Raw genomic sequence first — 14,094 nt, forward strand, 5'->3', positions numbered from 1 at the left:
TTCGATTACAACATTTAAGAGAAATTTGAATAAGTAGATGGATGGGAGGAGTATGGAGGGCTATGGTCCAGGTGTGGGTTAATGAAACTAGGTAGAGTAACAGGTTGGTATGGACTACATGTGCTGTAGTGCTCAATGATTCTATAACTATATTGAATATCCACCATCTATCCTTAGGCATTTTGAGTAGAATCTTAAAAACATAATGTTACTGAGGGCTCTCTTGCATCACACTAGTTCCTTGGGTTCAACCTGACCCCATTCTGCCATGTGAAGTAGAGTCCTAACAATGCACCTACTTCACGAAGAGGAAGAAAATTACACCACATAATTCCCCCTTTCCAATTCTCACCCTCTGCTAGTAACTCTTCGTTAACTCAAAACCAATGAAACTATTTCACTGTGTTCTCAACCCTCAAATACGTTTCCGAAGGTTACTCTCAATCACTTTCACCTTTTAATTTGTACCCTAAAATATTGACGCAGCAACCCACAATTATTTAAAATTCCTCCTGCTTTGGCAGCCTCAACATACACTGTATTTCTGCACCACTTTCAGCACCAACACCAAACAGAATAAAACATTATTTGGAGTATTTGCCACAGAGCAATTACTGGTTGATTTATGCTCAGAAAGATTTTCTTACTTTCTTGGGAAGGCAGAATCCCAGTAAATGCTCCCCTTTGGTCTCTGCTGCTGCTGCTCGGATGTCTCTGTGTAGATCATCCACAAGTGATAACTGGCTTCCAGCATCCAACTTCTGATACAGGAGAAAGAAAAAGATAGAAGTATTACGTTTGCTGGGAGATCTTTGCATTCAAATCAGTATTCTAAAAATACAGTTTCATCATATAATAATATATTATAATTTCACTTTTAAGTAAGCTAGATAATGAAACACCTGGCAAATCCATCGGTGATTATACATTGGCTCAGAATTTGCTGGCACAGATGAAAATCTTTAGAACCCCATGTCTGGACCTATTGGGTCTGACCCAGAGTACAGTGCTAAGCCCTGAACAGTAACAGGGCCTCAAATGAAGCAGAGCAGAAACTACTTCACTGACAATTCTGGTAAAAAGCAAACCATGTCACCACCCTTGCCGTCTTTCAAAGCTGCCTGGGATTTTAAATTATCTTTGACTATTTGAAAAACATCTTAAAAACAACTAATTGCAAAATATTGAATAATTCTAAAAATTAAAAATATATAAAATTAATCAATTATACTATATACACACAAGAGTGCAATGTATTGAAACAAATAGCATCAACTGATGATCTCTCCTTGCTGCTGCCATCAGAAAGGTGGCACAGGACCCTTCAGGAACACTTATTACCCATCAGGCCCCTGAACCAGACGGGATAACTCATTTGCTGCATCATTAAACTGCTCCCACAGCCTATGGACTCTCTTTCCAAGGACTCTTCAAGTCATATTCTCAACATTTATTGCTTATTTATTTATTACTATTGTTATTATTATTTTTCTTTCTTTTCATATTTGCAGAGTTTATTGTCTTCTGCACACTGGTTGTCCACCCTGTTGGTGCTCTCTTTCATTATTCTATTATGGTTATTGGATTTATTGAGTATGTCCACAAGAAAATTAATCAAGAATTGTGTACTAGAGCACAGAGTGTAAAGTATTGAAACCAATACCGTCAACTAATGGGGAGTAACTTTAGAATTTCCACATAACTGTAGAAGTCTTGGATCTTCACTTTTGGGACTTTGTTCAGAACTACATTTACTGGTAAAGACTGACTTACTGCCTGAAGGCAGATGAGAAGTTTGTAATCAAGGCTATCCACTGCAAAGCTTCAGTGCAAATTAAGCAACACAGCACTCAGCAGGGCATCCCACCCTGCAGGCACGCACGCAAGCGTGCACACACACACACACACACACACATACCTTTGTTATTGCATTTAGAGCATCCCAACTCTCATTCAAGACAGTTGTATCAGAGTCATTGAGCAACCTGATCAAGCCAGACATCAAGTTCCTGACATGGGCAAAGTAGTCGGCCTTGGTCTTCGAGCAGTATATATTGATAATTGTCGCTGCAGATTTGCGCATCCCAACCTCTGAACTCCTCGTTGCTTCTAGGAGGTCCTCTAGAATGACTCTTTGACCAACCTCATCTCCCACAGACAAGATTACTGTCTGACAGTTGGCCAGCTCCTGCAGAAAAGGTAAATATCTCAGCAATGCATGACTGAATGGTAAGAATGGCCACAACACTGAAGGTAAAGGAGGATAGTGGTGGCTAACAGATAGTTGCATGTGGGATCTAGAGTAACAGCAATATGACGTATTAGAACAAAGCAGGTTGAAGATATGGATATAACTATCATAACTTCATTTAAAATGTTAATATTTAAGATATGTGGCTGATTTTGAACTACTTAATAATTTCAAAGATAACCTTTGCACTTAGATACCCAATGAAAGAAAGGACCATGCACTACGTTAAGGCAACTCGTATACTTAATCAATGACAATGATCAAAACTTCCATTAGAGCTCCTTTGCAGCATTTTGCCTGCAGACTCTCACCTCTTGTTCTTCATCAGTTCCCATCTTGTTCTTCAGCGCATTCATGACAGCAGGGAGAATCACACTGAGGTGGCGTGTCAGTGCATCACCTGCCACTGAAGACAGGAATGCTAACACTTTTGTGTTTACTGGTGGTGCTATAAGCTAGAGAACAAAAAAATTGCAGAGGGAATGAGAGCAACATTTACTTTTATCATGCAAGATTCCAAACGAAATTACTAGTGATCTGTTGGGAAAAACTCAATGACAAGTCTGTACCATTTTATATACCTACAGGATTTTTCCTTGGTTTTGGAATGCATTACTAGAAGGATGAGCTCTTACAAAGATCAATGAACTGAAAGCCTTTCACTCTTCATAACTGCCTCCAATCTGCTAAGTTCTGTCAGAGCCTTCTGTCAACCTTTAAATAACACTTAAACACAAGAGATTCTGCAGATGCTGGAAATCCAGAGTAACAATTACAAAATGCTGGAGGAACTCAGCAGGTCAGGCAGCATCTATGGAAAGGAACAAGTCAACAATTCGGGCCAAGACCCTTCATCAGGACAGATTCGGAGGTCCTGATAGAAGGGACTCAGTCGGAAACATCAACTTCGCAAACCTTTCATTTTGTCCTATACTCAGCAGTCTTATGATTTGCTGTATGGCTGGATTTCTCTCATGCTGAACTCAAGTTTGACCCGACATACCTTTGGCACTAGGTAGGGAAGAACAACTCGACTCTTCACTCCCATCACTTGCTTCAATCCATCCAGAGCAAATTCGGCCATTTCCACTCCATTCTGCAATGAACAGAATAACCAATGATACTGGTTCATTCCCAACCAAACCAGTAAACACATATCTATTTTCATTTATATACAAATCATCTCAAATAATTTACAAAATACAGCACTCAACCATATATGGAAGAAAAAGGCTTAAAACAGGGCTTAAGAAGAGGGGTAGAATCACCAAGAGAAGAAAATCCAAAGCTTATGCAAAATTATAAGCACATCTGCACCTGCACCTCCCCTGCTCCAACACTTACAAGTTGCTCCAGAAGGTACGGAAGAATATCTTCAAGGGCCTGATGCCCAATTGTTGAGTGAAGCTGTTCAAATGTCTTTGAAGCAGCTTCTCGGACTTCTTCGAGGGGGTCGCAGAGGGCTTTCCGCACGGTGGGAACAAGTGACTCACAGAAGACAAGTACCTAGCAGGAGAGGAGAGAAATGGTCAGAATCACTAATATTCTATATCACGTGATTGAATAATAAAAAATCAGATCTTGGAATGTGAGGCAGAATTTTCAGAGGTAACATAAATAACTATCGGTTGAAGGAATGAGAGTTGTACCCAAGAGGAAACAAGATTATCTTGTGCATTCTAATGTAAAGTTATCCACTACTTGCAGAGATGAACAGGATGTGGTATTGTTGTTTTCTACCAAATACCCAGAAGAATTGTTCAACCATTTGCCCACCTCACAAAATAAAAACTTCATTCATAGTAATGCAGAGAAGGCTATTCCAAAGTAGAGACTGGTGTGAGGAAGTAATGACTTTAATTAAATAACAAGGGCTCTAATGGTTAAGGTCAGGTTCAGCTGCATATCTGTGCCACAATGAAGACAACTTTTATCACCCAAGTCATTAACTGCTGAAATCCTCAACCATCCTTTGAATCATCTCCAGATTTACTCCTTCCTTTGTTAGTGTCCATGCTTTCAGCTCCAAGGTCTCAAACTTCAGAATTCTCAGCCCCACTTTCCACCTTTAATGCTCCTCAGATTTACCTCTTTGACTCAAGCTTCACTTGATTGTCCAAAACATTTGAATGATTGCAAATCTCTCCCTCACAAGGCAGTGGAAGGAGTCTTTGAATATTTTTAAGGCAGAGGTAGACAGATATTTGTTGAGCAAGGAGAGTTGCAGTCAGATCAACTGTGATCTAGTTTAAGTTGTGGAGCAGTGTCAAGGAGCCAAGTGGCTTACTGCTAATACTTGTGCCTCACTTTAATATATCTGTCAGGATCCTTGGGAATTTTGCTGTGTTGTCATTCCTACAGAAATACAAATCTTTATTGCAATTGAGTAGATCAGTAGTTGTATACACATTGAGATGAATGGGAGATCATCTGAATTGCTGGGAATTTGAAAGTGCAATTGTTCAGAAATTTAGCAGAAACCTTTCCTCCAGCACTGGAAGGAAAGATCTAGCCTTCAAAAGGGAATGGGGATGATTGACACAGGAAAACAATAAAAAATGTCATTGTAGTTTACAGAACATGAATTGCTATGTCCAGAGGCAGTCGTGAATATGGACAGTCTGAGGGAGAGTTCACGAGAAGGGAAAGCCAAGTTGAAGTAGAAATTAAAACTACGGCAAGTATGGCTAAATGCAAAATTTGAGGGCGATGTCATTTCCTTTGCTCCATTTTCACTAAGTTCAATTAAAGTTTAACAGTTGAGTCAACAGTTTAGCTTCTATTTGCTGATGTACAAAACCCCCTCCCCAGAAGAACCATGGTTCCTCCCACCCACCCCGTGGGAGCCCTCTGGGTCCATCCTGCACCTTCATTTCAATAACCAACATGGACTGGATAGGGAGAGCAATGATTCAAACTCAATATGACATGATATACTCACCGCATCTTTGCTGGTGGATTTCATGATCTCACTGAGACCGATACAAACACCCTGCCTTTCATCGCTCTTCTCCGATTTTAACCCTGCTTCCAGGATTGGAATAATTTCTGGCAAAATCTTCTCTCCAAGTTTTCGTACAAGGTCACCCAATGTCCTTGCTGCAATCTGCAGGTAGAAGACAAATCACTTGTTACTACAAACCCTTCCAAATTTCAGAATTCATAAGAGTTTTGAGGTAATTAAACCCTCCACGGGAACTATATTACACAGTACGGTGTCGCACCTTTGAACACAACCATTCTTTGATTTGTTTCATTTGTTGGAATAATTTGATATCTGAGTGATTTCTTTTCAAAGCTATAAAGGTTTCATCATCTATAACAATCGAACAGCAGCATGGATATTGGGTGCAAGTTGAATAGGGAATTAACATTGGCATGTGGCAAAGGTAATGTCGCAGTAGTTATGGGGGATTTCAACATGCAGGCGAACTGGGAGAATCAGGTTGGTGCTGGACCCCAGGATAGGGAGTTTGTAGAGTGCCTACGGGATGCATTCTTGGAACAGCTTGTATGAGAGCTGACCAGGGACAAGGCTATTCTGGATTTAGTGTTGTGTAATGAATAGGATTTAATAAGCGATCTTGAAGTAAAGGAGCCATTAGGAGGTAGTGACCATAATATGATGTTTTTATCTGTAATTTGAGAAGGATAAGGGCAGATCGGAGGTGTCAGTGTTGCAGTTGAACAAAGGAGACTATGGAGTCATGAGGGAGGAGCCGGCCAAAGTTAAATGGACGGATATCCTAGCAGAAAAGACAATGGAACAGCAATGGCAGGTATTCTTGGAAATAAAGCACAAGGTGCAAAATCAGTTCATCCCCCGGAGAAGAAAGGATTCAAAGGGGGGAAAGCGGCCCCAGTGGTTGACAAAGGAAGTCAGAGATTGCATAGCATTTAAAAAAAAGTATGACAGAGCTAAGGTGAGTGGGAAGACAGATAGTTGGAATATTTTTAAGGAACAATAGAACTTAACTAAAAAGGCAATACAGGGAGAAAAAATGAGGTACGAACGCAAGCTAGCCAGGAATATAAAGGAGGATAGCAAAAGCTTTTTTTTAGGTATGTGAAGAGAAAGAAGATAGTTAAGAACAATGTTGAGCCCTTGAAGAATGAATTGGGTGAAATTGTTATGGGAAACAGAGAAATGGCAGAAGAATTTAAGAAGTACTTTAGATCTGTCTTCACTAGGGAAGACACAAGCAATCTCCTAGATGTATGGATGGGCCAAGGACATAGGGTAACAGAGGAAATGAAACAGATTGACATTAGGAAGGAAACAGTGATGAGTAGACTGATGGGACTGAAGGCTAACAAATCCCCAGGTCCAGATGGTCTGCATCCTAGGGTACTAAAGGAGGTGGCTCTGGAAATTGCGGATGCATTGGTAATCATTTTTCAATGTTCCTTAGATTCAGGATCAGTTCCTGAGGATTGGAGAATGGCTAATGTTATCCCACTTTTTAAGAAAGGAGGGAGGGAGAAAACAGAGAATTATCGTCCTGTCAGCCTAACATCAGTAGTGGGGAAGATGCTAGAGTCCATTATTAAAGATGAAATTGTTGCATATCCAGATAGCAGTGATAGGATTGGGCCAACCCAGCATGGATTTATCAAGGGCAAATCATGCTTGACTAACCTATTGGAGTTTTTCGAGGATGTAACCAGGAAGTTAGACAAGGGAGATCCAGTGGATGCAGTGTACCTCGATTTTCAGAAGGCATTTGATAAGGTCCCACATAGGAGATTGGTGGGTAAAATCAGAGCTCATGGCATTGGGGGGAAGATATTGACATGGATAGAAAACTGGTTGGCAGATAGAAAGCAAAGGGTAGTGGTGAATGGGTAGTTCTTGGAATGACAGGTGGTGACTAGTGGGGTGCCACAGGGCTCGGTATTGGGACCACAGCTGTTTACGACTTACATCAACGATTTAGATGAAGGCATTGAGAATAACATCAGCAAGTTTGCTGATGATACTAAGCTGGGTGGCAGTGTGAGCTGTGATGAGGATGTTAGGAGAATTCAGAGTGACCTGGATAGGCTGGGTGAGTGAGCAGATACTTGGCAGATGACGTTTAATGTGAATAAGTGTGAGGTTATCCACTTTGGGAGTAAGAACAGGAAGGCAGATTATTATCTGAATGGTGTAGAGTTAGGTAAGGGAGAAATACAAAAGAGATCTAGGAGTCCTTGTTCATCAGTCACTGAAGGTGAATGAGCAAGTGCAGCAGGCAGTGAAGAAGGCTAATGAAATGTTGGTCTTTATTACAAAGGGAATTGAGTACAAGAGCAAGGAAATCCTTTTGCATTTGTACAGGGCCCTGGTGAGACCATACCTGGAGTATTGTGTACAGTTTTGGTCTCCAGGGTTGAGGAAGGACATCCTGGCTGTAGAGGAAGTGCAGCGTAGATTCACAAGGTTAATTCCTGGGATGTCTGGACTGTCTTATGCAGAGAGGTTAGAGAGACTGGGCTTGTACACGCTGGAATTAAGGAGATTGAGAGGGGATCTGATTGCAACATATAAGATTATTAAGGGATTGGACAAGATAGAGGCAGGAAATATGTTCCAGATGCTGGGAGAGTCCAGTACCAGAGAGCATGATTTGAGAATTAGGGGTAGGTCATTTAGGACAGAGTTAAGGAAAAACTTCTTCTCCCAGAGAGTTGTGGGGGTGTGGAATGCACTGCCTCAGAAGGCAATGGAGGCCAATTCTTTGGATGCTTTCAAGAAGGAGCTAGATAGGTATCTTATGGATAGGGGAATCAAGGGATTATGGGGACAAGGCAGGAACTGGGTATTGATAGTAGATGATTAGCCATGATATCAGAATGGCGGTGCAGGCTCGAAGGGCCGAATGGTCTACTTCTGCGCCTATTGTCTATTGAATTATCAAAGTAGCTTAAGGAAATTTGTAATGCAAACTGCACTGATCAGAGTCAACTTGGAAAAATCCAAAATCCAACAATGGGAATAGCATTAGTATCTGAACATCCAATTGTCACATCCCTGCAGATGCAAAACTAAGTAGCTGCTTTGAAATAGCAAAAAGCAGCACAGAGTGATAAGAACATTAGAACTCGGCTCGTTTCCCTTTGAACACTGACCGCCAAATGGTATTTTTACTTAAATCTGGAAAACATTCAATAAAGGTGAAGAGGATTGACCACATAATGAGCTTGGCTTAAATATTTGCAACGAGTCATTTTACCATTTTAACACGGACCAAGTGTTATATGACAGCTGGTGTAACCTCAAACTATCACCTTTGCCAGCAGATTCAACCTGCTCAGTACAGAACTTACAAAGTTATAGCCCTGTTAGCAGTTCAGCACCATAAATGCCCAATTCTGAAGCACACTTGAACTGAAGGCAACAGTTTCTAGTGGTGATTGCTTTGTGATTTATGCAAGGTTGCCTGTTACTCAGTACAACATTTCCCAACACAAGATTGCAGACAGTCTTTCAACATCTACAGTACATAATATCGTGAAAAGATTCAGCAAATTCAGAGACATCTCAGTGCGTAAAGGGCAAGGTCGGAAACCACTGTTGAATGCGTGTGATCTTCGAGCCCTCAGGCAGCACTGCCTAAGAAACCGTCATGCTACTGTGACAATTATAGCCACCTGGGCTCGGGAGTACTTCGGAAACCATTGTCACTTAACACAGTCCGTCGCTGCATCCAGAAATGCCACTTGAAACTGTATTACGCAAGGAGGAAGCCATACATCAATGCTATGCAGAAACGCCGGCGAGTTCTCTGGGACTGAGCTCACCTCAGATGGACCGAAAGACTGTGGAACTGTGTGCTGTGGTCAGATGAGTCCACATTTCGGCTAGTTTTCGGAAAAAATGGGCATCGAGTTCTCCGTGCCAAAGATGAAAACAACCATCTTGATTGTTATCAGCAAAAGGTGCAAAAGCCAGCATCTGTGATGGTATGGGGGTGCATCAGTGCCCACGGCATGGGTGAGTTGCATGTATGTGAAGGTACCATTGACTCTGAGGTGTATATTAGGATCTGAGAGAGACATATATTGCCATCAAGGCGATGTCTCTTCCTGGGACGTCCATGCTTATTTCAGTAGGACAATGCCAGACCACATCCTGCACGGGATACAACAGCGTGGCTTTGTAGACACAGAGTGCGTGTGCTTGACTGGCCTGCTGCCAGTCCAGATCTATCTCCTATTGAAAATGTATGGCGCATCATGAAGAGGAGAATCAGACAATGGAGACCACGGACTGTTGAGCAGTTGAAGTCTTATATCAAGCAAGAATGGACAAAATTTCCAATTGCAAATCTACTACAATTAGTATCCTCAGTTCCAAAACAATTAAAAAATGTTATTAAAAGGAAAGGTGATGTAACACAATGGTAAACATGCCTCTGTCCCAACTTTTGTTGAGTGTGTTGCAGCCATCAAATTCTAAATTTGTGTATATATACAAAATACAATTAAGTTGGTCAGTAAAACTATTGAAAATCTTTTCTTTGTACTTTTGTCATTTAAATAAAATTTCATGTGAATTAACATATCACAGACTTTTGTTTTTATTGCATTTTGGAAAATATCCCAACTTTTCTGGAAATGGGGTTTGTACATGACCATGCATTTTCCAACATTGTATTTCATTTGCCACTTTCTTGCAACAGTTTCTAGTGGTGATTGCTTTGTGATTTATGCAAGGTTGCCTGTTACTCAGTAGCACATCATACATACACTCAATGACCACTTTATTTAATACAGGAGAGGAACCCAGTGTGGTTTCCTGCTGATGTAGCCAATCCACTTCAAGGTTCGACGTGTTATGCATTCAGAGATGCTCTGCTGCACAGTACTATTGTAACTGATGGTTATTTGAGTTAGTTGCCTTCCTGTCAGCTTAATCCAGTCTGGCCTTCTCTGATCTTCCTCATTAACAAGGTGTAATATTCATTCTCCTAATCTGTCTTAAGTCCTTCTGCAGCCTAACTGCTTCCACAATGCTACTTGCCCCTCCATGAACCTTTGTGTCATCTACAAACTTGGCAACAAATTCATCTATTCCATCATCTAAATCACTGATATACAGCATTAATAGAATTGATCTCAACAAGTTTGCGGATGACACGAAGCTGGGCGGCAGTGTGAGCTGTGAGGAGGATGCTAAGAGGATGCAGGGTGACTTGGATAGGTTAGGTGAGTGGGCAAATTCATGGCAGATACAATTTAATGTGGATAAATGTGAGGTTATCCACTTTGGTTGCAAGAACAGGAAAACAAATTATTATCTGAATGGTGGCCGATTAGGAAAAGGGGAGGTGCAATGAGATCTGAGTGTCATTGTACACCAGTCATTGAAAGTGGGCATGCAGGCGGTGAAAAAGGCAAATGGTATGTTTGCATTCATTGCAAGAGGATTCAAGTACAGGAACAGGGAGGTTCTACTGCAGTTGTACAAGGCGTTGGTGAGACCACACCTGGAGTATTGTGTGCAGTTTTGGTCCCCTAGTCTGAGTAAAGACATTCTTGCCATAGAGGGAGTACAAAGAAGGTTCACCAAATTGATTCTTGGGGTGGCAGGACTTTCATATGAAGAAAGACTGGATCGACTAGGCTTATACTCACTGGAATTTAGAAGATTGAGGGGGGGATCTTATTGAACGTATGAAATTCTAAAGGGATTGGACAGGCTAGATGCAGGAAGATTGTTCCCAATATTGGGGAAGTCCAGAACGAGGGGTCACAGCTTAAGGATAAAAGGGGAAGCCTTTTAGGACTGAGATGAGGAGAAACTTCTTCACACAGAGAGTGGTGAATCTGTGGAATTCTCTGCCACAGGAAACAGCTGAGGCCAGTTCATTGGCTATATTTAAGAGGGAGTTAGATATGGTCCTTGTGGCTAAAGGGATCGGGGGTATGGAGATAAGGCAGGTAGGTACAGGGTTCTGAGTTGGATGATCAGTCATGATCATACTGAATGGCGGTGCAGGCTGGAAGGGCCAAATAGCCTACTCCTGCACTTATGTTCAACGTTTTCTATGTTTAATACCAAACCCTGCAGAACACCACTAGTCACCAGCAGCCCACCAGAAAAGGATCCTTTTATTCCCACTTGCTTCCTCCCATCAATCAGCTAATGCTCTAACCATGCCAGTAATACTGTAATACCTGTAATACCATGGGCTCTTAACTTGGTAAGCAGCTTCATCTGTGGCACCTTCTGAAAGTCTAAATATATAACATCCACTGCATCCCCTTTATCTATCCTACTTGTAAACTCCTCAAAGAATTCCAACAGGTTAGCTAAGCAAGATTTTTCCTTGCTGATTTTGTCCTATCTTGTCCTGTGTCACCAAATACTTCAAAACCTCATCCTTAACAATTTACTCCAACATCTTCCCAAACACTGAGATCAGGCTAACTGGTCTATAATTTCCTTTCTGCTGCCTTTCTCCTTTTTAAAGAGTGGAGTGACATTTGCAATTTTCCAATCCTCAGACACCATGCCAGAGTCCAATGAATTTTGAAAGATCATTGCTAATGCCTCCACAATCTCTACCACTAGGGTGCAGCTCACCTGGCCTGAGTGACTTATATACCCTTAGGTCTTTCTGCATTTTGAGCACCTTCTCCCTTGTAACAGTAACCACACTCACCTTTCTTCCCTCACAGCCTTCAACACCTGGAACACTGCTATTGTCTTCCACTGTGAAGACTAATGCAAAATACTCATTTAGTTCAGCAGCCATCTCCTTGTCCCCCAATATTATTTCTGCTGCCTCATTTCTAGCAGTCCTATACTCACTCTCATCTCTCTTTTATATTTTACATACTTGAAAAAGCTTTTACTATCCATTTTGATATTGGTTGCTAGCTTGCTTTCATCTTTTCTCTCCTAATGATTTTTTAGTTGCTCTCTAAAGGGTTTTAAAAGCTTCCCACTCCTGTGTTCCTGCTAAGTTTTGTTTTGTTGTGTGCTTTCTCTTTTGTTTTTACATTAGCTTTGACTTCCTTTGTCAGCCACTGCTGCACTATTTTGCCATTTGAGTATTTCTTCGATTTTGGAATACATCTAGCCTCGTTTTTCTCAGAAACTCACGTCATCGCTGCTCTGCTGTCACCCGTGCCAGCAGCACCTTCTGATTTCCTTTGGCCAACTTCTCTCTCATCCCACTGTAACTTCCTTTACTCCACTGAAACACTGCTACGTCAGACTTTACTTTCTCCCTATCAAATTTCAAGTTGAACTCAATCATATTGTGATCACTGCCTCCTAAGGGTTCTTTTACCTCGAACTTCCTAATTACCTCCAGTTCATTACATAACACCCAATCCAATATAGCTGATCCCCAGTAGACTCAACAACAAACTCCTCTAAAAAGCCAGCTTGTAGGCATTCAGCAACTCACTCTTGAGATTCATTATCAACCTGATTTTCCCCAATCAAACTGCATGTTGAAATCTCCCTGACTACCATAACATTGCCCTTTTGACTCTAATCTGGCTACCATTAGCAGGCCAGTATATAACTGCCATCAGGGTTCTTTTAGCCTTGCAGCTTAACTCACCCACAAGGATTCAACATCTTCCAATCCTATGTCACTTATTTCTACTGATTTGATGCCATTCTTTACCAGTAGAGTCACACCACCCCTCTGCCTACCTTCCTCTCCCTCTCATACAACGTGTAACCTTGGACATTCAGCTCCTGACTACAACCATCCTTCAGCCATGATTCACTGATGACAACACCATACCTGACAATCTGTAACTGTACAACAGATCATCCACCTTATTTCTTGTATGCCATGCATTGAGATATAACACTTTGAGTTCTATATTTGCTACCCTTTTTTATTCCCTAATGCAATGATACTCAACCTGCTGGCTGCTATTTTGTCCTATCATCCTGACAGTCTGAATGTATGCTATATTTGCTTTTTGCACTGTCCATTGAACCTCGAGTCCCTTCACTCCGGTTCCCATTCCCCTGCCAAATCAGTTTAAAGCCTCCCCAACAGCTCTAACAAACTTGTCTGCTAGAATATTGGTCGCACTCAGGTTCAGGTGCAAACCGTCACGTTTGTCCAAGTCATATCTTCCTAGAAGAGATCAAGAACCTGAAGCCCAGTCCCCTGCACCAGCCACACATGAATCGGCCAATCATCCTGTTTCTACCCTCAATGGCGCGTGGCACAGGCAGCAATCCAGAAATTAGTACCCTGGAGGTCCCGCTTCTCAGGCTTCTGCCTGGCTCTCTACATTCTCTTTTCAGGATCTCTTTGCTTTCCATTCCTATGTCATTGGTACCAACATATATCAAGACATCTGACTGCTCTCCCTCCCCCTCCAAAATGCTGTGGACACAATCCAAGATGTCTCTGACCCTAGCTCCCAGGAGGTAACATACCATTTATGTGTCCAAGGGCAAAATCACTTAGATCATATTTCTTCCTCATTCTGATGTTTGGTCTGAACTACAACTGAACCTCTTGACCATGTCTGCAAGCTTTTACGCAGTGATTTGTTGATTAGATAAGGAGCAGGTGGTATAGGCATACCTAATAAAGTTGCTGCTGAGTGTATATTGGTTTATTTCATCTTGCCTTACTGGAACACCAGTATGTAAAGTGTTGTAATCTTGTCACATTCCTCGGGCCAAAACTCAAACATGATGCATGTTGAAGACTCACTGAGCAGCAGGGGAACCTCCTCTTGTAGTTCATTCACAACTCTTGGATTTTTGCTTCCGTCCTACCCCTCCACCCACGTTGTTGAGAGCCTTTTCTTCTAGCATTCTCTTTCCAGAACTTTACTACACTGCCCAATAGGTACATTTTGTCTCACTA

General features: G+C 41.6%; 1 protein-coding gene across 2 annotated transcripts in view; it reads right to left on the bottom strand.

Annotated features, from left to right (window-relative positions):
- gcn1 (GCN1 activator of EIF2AK4) overlaps positions 1 to 14,094 on the bottom strand; it is a 278,383-nt gene that overhangs the window by 25,197 nt on the left and 239,092 nt on the right. For both annotated transcript variants that reach the window (XM_059983222.1, XM_059983223.1), the window contains exons 45-50: positions 5,193 to 5,357; positions 3,596 to 3,757; positions 3,255 to 3,347; positions 2,563 to 2,706; positions 1,919 to 2,188; positions 648 to 761 (exon numbers count right to left, since the gene is read on the bottom strand). In XM_059983222.1, coding sequence (XP_059839205.1) covers positions 648 to 761; positions 1,919 to 2,188; positions 2,563 to 2,706; positions 3,255 to 3,347; positions 3,596 to 3,757; positions 5,193 to 5,357 — 948 coding nt within the window. The remainder of the gene's footprint in view (positions 1 to 647; positions 762 to 1,918; positions 2,189 to 2,562; positions 2,707 to 3,254; positions 3,348 to 3,595; positions 3,758 to 5,192; positions 5,358 to 14,094) is intronic.

The sequence above is a fragment of the Hypanus sabinus genome, chromosome 10, assembly GCF_030144855.1.
Source record: "Hypanus sabinus isolate sHypSab1 chromosome 10, sHypSab1.hap1, whole genome shotgun sequence".
In the NCBI taxonomy this organism is placed as follows: Eukaryota; Metazoa; Chordata; class Chondrichthyes; order Myliobatiformes; family Dasyatidae; genus Hypanus; species Hypanus sabinus.